The following is a 9612-nucleotide window of genomic DNA, read 5'->3' on the forward strand; positions in this document are numbered from 1 at the left end:
CTCTTAGCTGCCACAAGTCAAACGCAGAGAGTGACCCCCTACCGCTACCGGTAGTCAAAGTACTGCTCCTAGTAGACCCCACATTTGGCGCGCCGCGCATGGGAACTAGGAAGGCGCCAAGAGGAGATCATCAATATTCGCGGCCGGCCCCACCGGTCGACGACAGTACCATACGATACGATGCTGCCAAAGCAACATGCAACGGCATGCGAATTGCGGAACCTGTTTGGGGGAAAAAAACGAGCAGCAGTCAAGTAGTAGTAGATGCATGCCTAGCCCTCGATGTCACAATAATTGGATAAGATAAGAATAGATCTAGAGGGCCTTGCATTGGCAATGACACTTTGGCACGCCGATTCGCGAAAGCTACAAACGATCGTCACAAAATACTTTTCAATGGTGACTTCAGTTGATCCTTCACAATCACGTACGTACTACGTTCGTCTAAATTACAGTCCGTTATGCGTAATAATCAAACACGAGCCGATCGAGAAACGGCGCATGGAAGCTCTCGTCATGGCGCCACCGCCGGCACCGGCTCCGAGTGCACTCTGGCCGTGACGCCGATGGCCTCCGCCCTGTACGAGTACCTGCAGCTCAGCGCCACGAACGCGGCCAGGTTCGCGGCGCCCAGCGCGGCGAGGAACGCGTAGTAGAGGTCGAGGCGCGACGCGTTGAGGTCGTCGGTCACCCATGGCGTGCCCCTCCCGGCGGCCGTCACCCGCGCCACGGCTGACAGGACGGCGCTGCTCAGCATGCTGCCGACGCCGTACGCCGTCAGGGACATGGCCGTGCCCAGGCTCTTCATGCTCTCGGGGGCCTGGTCGTAGAAGAACTCGATCTGCCCCACCACCAGGAACGCGTCGGCGGCGCCCATCAGCACGAACTGCGGGAGCAGGACGAGGATGGTGAGCGGCAGCGGCTCGCCGCCGGCCGTGGCGCCGTGGCTCCTCGCGAAGCTCAGCCTCCGGCTCTCCACCGCCGCCGTGGTCGCCATCGTCACCACCTGGAGGACCAGCCCGGCGCCGATGCGCTGCAGCAGCGTGATCCCGCGCGGGTTCTTGGTGCGCCTCCGGACGGCGGGGACGAGGGCGCGGTCGTAGACCGCCACGCAGACGAGCATCGTCAGCGTGACGACGGCGCCGAGGCTGGCGGGGGGAACCCGGAACGTGCCCGTGCCGCGCCCGACGCGGCGGTCCAGCGTCACGCCCTGCTTCACGAAGAGCGTGCCCACCTGCGCCATCAGCGCGCACGGCACGAACATGGTGGCCAGCAGCGGCACCAGCTCCGCGATCTGCTTCGTCTCCTCCACCTCAGTCACCGTGCACAGCGGCGTCCACCCGGAGGGGGAGGCGTCCTCCTCCACCTTGACCGCCGCTTTGTTCAGGAACCCCATGGAGCTCGTTGGGTTCACGCGAAACCTCTTCTTGCTGGTGTAGTGCTCGGGCTCCAGTTCGTGCAGCTCGGTCAGGTCCCCAGGAACCGCAACGCGGCACTTCCACACGGCCGCGCAGACCACCTTGCCCATTTTCGTGATCGGGCTGCCCTGCGGTAGCTTGTGCCGGTACAGCGGCGTGCCGGCGAGGAAGACGGCGACCGAGGCCGCGAGCGCCAGCGTGGGCACGCCGTACCCCCACGACCAGCTCACGCTGTCCTGGAGGTAGACGAGCACGGTGGTGGAGAAGAGGATGCCCGTGAACACGGTGAACATCCACCAGTTGAAGAAGGACAGCTTCCGCAGCCGCTCAGCCGGGTGGAAGTCGTCGAACTGGTCGGCGCCGATGGTGGAGATGTTGGGCTTCGTGCCACCGTGTCCCAGCGCGATGGTGTACAGCCCGCCGAAGTAGACGCCCAGCTGCAGCGCGGATGCGCGTGGGCAGGTGGCGCCGGGGTCGCAGGGCGGCGGCTTCAGTGCCGGCACGGAGACCGCCAGCGTCAGCAGCAGCATTCCCTGCGTTTGATTCGGCAACAATTCAGACGCCATAGAACCTATGCTGCGTTTTCGTGGTCAGCCCATTTTGCAAATGGCCCTCCAATAGCCCAACAATAATGATAGTGACAGCTAAAGCTGATTACGGCCCAGATTCTATGTAATGGGCTTGGATTACGCGTAGGTTGGGTCAAGTCTCGGTAGGCCTTACCAAAAGGCTTACTTGGGCTATTGCTTGTGTGATTCTAACTATTTAGGCCCAAGTTGCGCCCGCAACAACTACAGCTATAATACAGTAGCTCTCTGAATGATCCTCCAGAAAAAAGTAGCTCTCTGAAATCTGTATGATTGTATGAAGTTTTCTACAGAGATATCATATTTACTGTTAATATAAACTGATAAGCTTCTATTGAGTCATGCTACCTTCATCCCAATTTTGTTCTAAGTTAATTTGTCTAAAATTTAACCAATTTAATACAAAAGACTACTAATAATCATATTATCGAATAATTATCATTAGACGAAATACTCCCTCAGTCCCGATGACGTTTTTCACTTATATATATATATATATATATATATACCCTGTTCGCTTGGCTGATAAGCCATGGCTGAAAGTACTGTTGGCTGATTTGTTGCGAAAGAAAAATACTGTTCGTTGGCTGAAAAAGTACGGCTTATAAGCCAAGCGAACAGGACGCTTTGATCATTTGTCTTATTCAGTTTTTTTTACAAATGATAAAGTAAACAACTCATTATTAAAGTGTCTCTAATGATAAGATAAGTTATAACAAAATAAATAATATTTATATATACAAAAATTTTGAATAAGATTGTCAGTGTTTTGTCGACCGACTAGTAAATTTATACGATTGTCACGCTACTTCAGAGAGACGATGGTAGCATCCAAAAGACACGAGAAATTATACGGGTTCAGGCTGGAGCCCTAGGTCCAGTTTCAGAGAAGATCGAGTGCGCGTTCCTCACTTGAATGCTATGAAGTTCTTACAATGGGAGGTGCAAGAATGGTGGAAGAGGTAGGAGAGTGGAGCTAGAGTTAGAAGATGGACTGCCCAAATGAAGGTTTCGAGAGTCCGATGCCTTCGATGGGTGCCATGGGTGCCCTTATATAGAGTCCGGGGCCGGGTCACATACAAAGAAGGAGGTTCTCCCGACCAAGGGGTCGTGAGCCTGAGGGAGAGAACCAAGCTAACTTGCTTGCAAGGAACGCCATCTTGTCTTGGTGTAGCGCACGTCCGGGCGTGGTTGTCGTCATTGTCTTGCGCCCACGTAGCGGCATGGGTGGCGTGGTGCTACTGTGCCGGTTGTGGTGGCACTGTAGGCATGGCGGTGATTCGCCAACTCTCTTATGCGACGTGGTCTCGCCGTGGCCTTCGTCATCGCCTCCTGATCATCCGGGAGCGTCATACGGGAGTTGGTAGCTACCCCTAGGTCATTGGTCGTCTTGCTGCTTGTGGAGCTTGTGGCCACGATCTCGAGCTCCAGGGTCGTGTCCTTCATTGGCTTGGATGGCCTTAAAAGTCATGTCCGCCGTTGTGAACCCCATCCCGTAGTGGATGAGGTCGTACACCCATCTCGTCGGGTCGTATTTGGATGGTGGGTCACCATACTGGCCGCCACTGCTTGGTGGTGTTGTCTTGTCTTCGCTGCGTGGCGTAGGGATGGCGTCTGACCAGACGGAGGGGACTATTGTCCTCTCGGTCCTTGCGGGATTAGTGTGGCGTGCCTACTCTTATCAGAGCAGGTGCTCCTAGCGGAGCCCGATCTCTCCCCATTTCTCCAGGGGGTTGGGACGAAGGAGAGGCCGTGTGGCGTTGCACGGCGTGCGGTGAAGGCAGAGAGAAGTGGTCATGGCCAACCGTTGCCTTAGTGCTTGGCCTAGGTCCACATAGCTTAGTTGGGCCTCGGTCGTTCGGACTTATACCAGCTCATGTACCGTGGGTCGTTCGAGCGGCTAACTAATAGGTGCCTTAAGATACCCGGGTTATCATAACCCCGATAAAGATGAACAGTCAAACATGATGTCTAAGAAGTAAAAAAAAACGTCATGTATCTTAGGACGGAGCGAGTATATGTACTGGTGTCATAAATGTTAACCATTTTCTCTGTAAATTTGGTAGTTTGACTTAGGACACAACTTAAACATTAAATGCTTTTCTTGGACGATGGAAGTATTTGACATATGAATGAATAGTGTTTTCGTATCGCAACAAATCAGAATAAGCATCAGTAGTATTAGATAAATTTCAGCGAAGCGAACAAGACCTCAGTACTTCCAAAAGTAGTCATGAAGCCAACCGAACAGTCCCATCATCGTAAACCTCAAAAATAAGTTCCTTTCTACTAATGTTAGTAGAACAAAAGCATCTGATGCGCTTTTTTTAGAAAAATGGAAGGCATCTGATGCTCTGCCTTCTGAATCTGTAGTTTACAATGTTGCTCACAGAGTAGTTGCTCATCAGCTGGTTGGAATGGATTTGTCCTAATAAAGTACTAACAAGCATTCAAGATGTAATTATTGCGCAAGCATGGTAATAAAAGACTCATTTATTGCAGGGCATTTTTTTTTTTCCAAATTTAAGCCTGTTCATTTGGCTGTGGCTTGTCGCAAACCATCGTAAATTTTCAGTCAGAACACTATTTTTCTCTCACACAAACCAGCCAGCAGTACTTCTTTACGAAGCAGCAACGATACGGACCAGCCATCCGAACAAGCTGCAGAATGTTCATTCCCATCACTGTTTTTCTACGATACACAAAAACATGGGACACAAAAAAAAAAAAACAAATCCAACGGCTAGAAATAAAGAATCCAAGAATTAACTTGCGAACGGTTTATTTTTTAAACGCACTGTACTGGCATACAAATTAATGAACGTAATAACTAGTTAGTGAGGACTCAGGAGGGGTAATTACTAATTACTAGCGATGACGTGCATACCAGTAGGTAGACGGCGGAGCCGGCGACGAAGGTCCAGTAGCGGCCAAGGTAGGCGTCGGCGAGGAAGGCCCCGAGGAGCGGCGTGAGGAAGACGGTGCCCGACCAGTTGGTGACGTTATTGGCGGCCTGGACGGTGCCCTGGTGCAGCCGCTCCGTCAGGTACACCACCAGGTTCGCCGCCACGCCGTAGTACGCCATTCGCTCGAACAGCTCGTACACTGCATATGCATGCGTAGCATAGTCATAGATCCATGGCCCATGGGCACGCGAAGCAAATCCCGGCGGCGAAACATTGCCGCCGGCCGGCCGGCCGGCCGGAGAAACGAGAGAGCGCCGCTAGCTGACTCTGAATCTCTCTGACGACGAAAAATGTACAGTACAAGTACGTACCGACGATGAAGGTGCAGGCGGTCCAGCCACCGCACTTGGAGCGGAGGACGGGGTTGCCGCGGAGGTCGACGGAGCCGTCCTTGGTGTACTCCCGTCCTCCTCCCCCTCCCTCGCCGTTCTCCATGGCCGCACGCAGGAGCTGGCTCAAGGCCAGAGGCGACTGGCGAGGAGAGCCAAGGCCTTGTTTAGATGCCACCCAAATTCCAAGTTTTTTCACTCTCTCTCCATCACATCAATTTTTAGCCGCTTGCATGGAGTATTAAATGTAGGTAAAAAAAATAACTAATTACACAGTTTAGTTGGAAATCACGAGATGAATCTTTTGAGCCTAGTTGGTCCACGATTGGACAATATTTGTCAAATAAGACAAAAGTGATACTATTCATCGGGTTGAAATTTTTTCGCAATCTAAACAAGGCCCAAGAGCGAGCTCGGTCCGGCCTGCTGCTGCACTCGCTGCTCAAGACCTGAACAGCTGGAGGGAGTACTGATGCGTGCATTAAATTGTGTAGCTACGCGTGCCCTCCTACCGCTCTGCTCCCCCCTGTATGTTTGCATTGAAGGCATTTACTGTGCTCTGCGATTTTGCACCGGCATTTACCACGACGCCCTCCCTCCACAACGACGACGACGACGAGCAGCGAGCACGTAGAAGCGTGCCCGGACAACGTACTGTAGTCGAGTGATGACGTGCAGCAGTGCAGGGGCACGCCGTGTTTGTGCAAATGCACCCACCCATCATCTCAAGTGCGAAAACACACCAGCAGGAACTGGGAAAGGCAACGGGGGATTCGAATATCTATGATCGCTCGCCGATGGATGCAGTTCGGTGGATGCGCGCGCGGGGCTATCGGATTACCAAACAGTATGCACGTAGGCATACGAACAGAAGTAGTTTTTCACCGACCAGCACTCACAACTTCACAAGCCAATCTTATTGATCATTCTGTTGACAAAAAGAGTTCACAGAAGTTGCATTCAGATTTGAGAATCAAATAAAAAAAAACAACTTTGGATTAATATGTATAAAATTGAGCAAAACAAGTAAAAAAACCGGCCTTGCCGGTTTGGATTGCCCCGTTGCACATGCAGCTGAAGACCGACCGGTTTTGACTGGCTATTGACGTAGCTATTTTAGAAATCGACATGAGCCGATTTTGGCTGTCCGAGTCTAATTCAACTTAAATTCGATGGAAACTCCTCTGATCTTGTGAAAAACTTGCACGGTCGGCCTCACTATTTTGATCTCTCTCTCTCCATTGCATGCTTGGACGTGTGTCTTGTCTGGCGTAGCCCTTGTTGCTATGTGACCTAAATCGGCGTCAATACATTTTTTTTTTCGAATTCGCTGGGACAGGAAGCGATAAGATCTACTAAAAAGATGTCTAAAGACAACGTCAAGAAGGTGAGTGATATGACCGATACAAAGAATCACGACAACATCTTCTTGCCTCAGGGCTTGTTTGTTTCCCCTCCTAAACTTTAGTCACTGTCACATCGAATGTTTGACACATGCATAGAGTATTAAATATAGACTAATTACGAAACTAAATGCACAGATTGAGATTAAATGCACTCTTGTTGATGCTTGCAACGAGCTGCCCCACCCATCTGCTGGCTATGCAATTCACAAGATTGTAGTGCAGAGTGGATGGAATGCAATGGCCGAGGTCAGTAACTCCCTGATTTCCCTGTATACTAAATTCAGTTTGCTTGGTGATGCCATGCGGATCTTTGAGTCCATGGAGGTGCAGACCATTGTATTGTGGAATTCACTGATGGGTCATGAAGCTTGGTTATGTAGAACATGCCACTTCTCTCTTCAGAAGTGTACCTGAGACTACTGTCATCTCATGGACTGCAATGATCAGAGGACTTGCAAGGAACAGCTATGCTGATGAAGCACTCACTCTATTTGTTTGGCACATGAACACATCCATTCGGATGACTTCACATTTGGGTCTGTGCTGCATGCTTGTGCTACTGCGGCAAGGATGGTCCACTGTAGGGTATTCCAAAGTGGGTTTGCATACTACTTGTATGTGGCCAACTGCTTGATGGACATGTATGCCAAGTGCGGGGATGTGGAGGACTGAAAGGTGGTACTAATGTGTTCAGTGCCATCGTCAACGAGGACCTGGTCTCATGGAACACAATGCTGTTTGGATTTGCTATAAATGGATGGGCCAACGGAACACTGGTGGTGTATGACAGTATGAAAGCCCGGTGATCAGACAACTGTCAACTTGCATGAAGGAGATGAATCTCTAGGTGGCATCATGATGAAATGAGATCAAGCTCTGAGGGTTATTTAATACATCATGTTTTCTTTTATGCGCTTGGTGCATTACTAAACAAGCTTACCTTATTTCTTGCTTGTTAGCCATAACATGTAATTGCTTATTTCCCGTTAACATGTAGTTCTTCTCGATTGATGGAGCACACACGTAGCACCAATAACATATGTAACTAAATGTTTAATGATATCAAAATTTCTAAACTGATTTGTGTTGGTTGATAAATGTATTATTCAAAAGAGACCACTGTGACATAGTTTATAGTAATCATCTACTTTTTGAAAGGCATTTGTGAGCTTACATATGCCATGCTTAAGGTTCAAATCATATAGAAATCTATTTGAAGAAATTTATTGTCCACACTGATTTCTTTAATATATGATCATTTTCATACAAAATCTTCTCTTTGTATGTGTTCTGAATCGATGCATATCTTTTTTGTTCATATTATAACTAAATAACAATTGCTGAAAAACATTATATTTTGCTATTGTCATGTATAACACATTAACACATGTGCAAAAATGAATTACCATGATCTTGATTTTGGCTTGGCTACCAAACATATCATGGCATTTTTGTTGCTTCCGTTAAAACGCATGTCATGACATTGTTTTGTTCCCGTTGCAACGCACGGGCATCATCCTAGTTGTTAAAAAAAATAGTGCCCTGAAGCTTGTGATTATCAGGTGATAAATCATAAGTTGTTCCAAAAAACATAATAACAATGCAGGTAAGCTTTCAGTCCTGTAAACAAACCTAAGGACCATGTATATTGCTACTGGAAATTAAAATCCATCAATTATAAAGCTATTCAACTTTAGAATACTATGGTAGAAATTAATGTATTTGAGTACTGACCATAAAATCGTAGAAAGAAGAGTACAATTTGAACAAATATATTGAATAGAGCTAGCTAATTGGATTGCAAGTGCATTCCTGTATATTGAACCAAGGTGTAATGCAAGATAAATATATATATGCTGAGTCTAATTTATAGGAGAGCATATGTTAGGCTCGTCGGCAGCGAACGACCGGACTCAGGGAAGAGTTTACAAAATCAACGATGTATATTGATAGAAGTGCTTGTTCTCTACTAGGAAAATATTTACAAAATCAACGATGTATATTGATAGAAGTGCTTGTTCTCTACTAGGAAAATAATACAGCAGCTGGTTTTTTCTCTCTCCCCCCCCCCCTTCCTCTCACCTCCAAACTGATATACTCGCTTCGACTCTCTCATCTCGGCATCGAACCAGTGGGCCGACGAAGTGTACCTCACGCCGACTCGGGCTTCTCGTTACAAGTCACGCAGGCCCATTCCAACCCAGACAATCTGGTGTTGCTGACTCTCTTCCTCTTGGGCCTTGGTGCTGCCGACGGGTCCCCAGGGTGAGGTTTGCTGACATCCCTCCCCCCTTGAGTGTCGGCATGTCCCCATGCCAGAGCACCAGGGAAGCACTGCATGATGGCGTCGGCGTTAAGCCTGGGCGTTCGGGTTACCCGATTTTTTCGGGTCGGGTAATTCGGGTAATTCAAAATTCGGGTAATAAAAATTGCTACCCGATATTACCCCCGAAAAAACACTACCCGTAAATTCGGGTACCCGATAATTCGGGTTCGGGTTCGGGTATTACCCGATATACCCAAATTTACAGAAAACAACAAACTACACTAAATTTCAATAGCGATCTATACATAATTTCAGCAGCAATTTGTATAGAATTTCAATAGCAATTTGTAGAGAATAATATATTACAGTCACTCATTCAAATAGAGAGAATTATATTCTAATAAAGTGATAAGTTAAATGGTTCAGCTAACAACACATGATGAATACAAAGACAAAACAAATCTTTGGGTAGTTCGGGTAGTTTGGGTACCGGGGGATATTACCTGAATTACCCAAACTAATTTCGGGTAATCAAAATCGCTATCCGAATTTGGGATCGGGTACCTCGGGTTCGGGTAATTCGGGTCCGGGTTCGGGTAATTTGGGTACGGGTAATGGGTATCGGGTATTTTGCCCAGGC

General features: G+C 48.4%; 1 protein-coding gene across 1 annotated transcript; it reads right to left on the reverse strand.

Annotated features, from left to right (window-relative positions):
- Positions 1-362: 362 nt before the first annotated feature.
- Positions 363-5650, reverse strand: LOC136486652 (protein NRT1/ PTR FAMILY 5.2-like). Its single transcript, XM_066483610.1, has 3 exons — positions 5283-5650; positions 4893-5110; positions 363-1951 (listed from the first exon to the last, which is right to left on the reverse strand). Exons 1-3 carry the CDS (start codon positions 5404-5406, stop codon positions 515-517), a joined length of 1779 nt encoding a protein of 592 aa, XP_066339707.1. The 5' UTR covers positions 5407-5650; the 3' UTR covers positions 363-514.
- Between the last annotated feature and the right edge of the window lie 3962 nt (positions 5651-9612).

The sequence above is a fragment of the Miscanthus floridulus genome, chromosome 1 (genome assembly GCF_019320115.1).
Source record: "Miscanthus floridulus cultivar M001 chromosome 1, ASM1932011v1, whole genome shotgun sequence".
NCBI lineage: Eukaryota > Viridiplantae > Streptophyta > Magnoliopsida > Poales > Poaceae > Miscanthus > Miscanthus floridulus.

Bases quoted from the DNA above. Each gene is read 5' to 3' on its own strand.
- LOC136486652 (XM_066483610.1), bottom strand. From the start codon at position 5,406: ATGGAGAACGGCGAGGGAGGGGGAGGAGGACGGGAGTACACCAAGGAC. The intron at 5,111-5,282 runs GTACGTACTTGT...ATGCATATGCAG, and splicing joins CGCCTGCACCTTCATCGTCG to TGTACGAGCTGTTCGAGCGA. The intron at 1,952-4,892 runs GTATGCACGTCA...AATCAAACGCAG, and splicing joins GCTCCGCCGTCTACCTACTG to GGAATGCTGCTGCTGACGCT.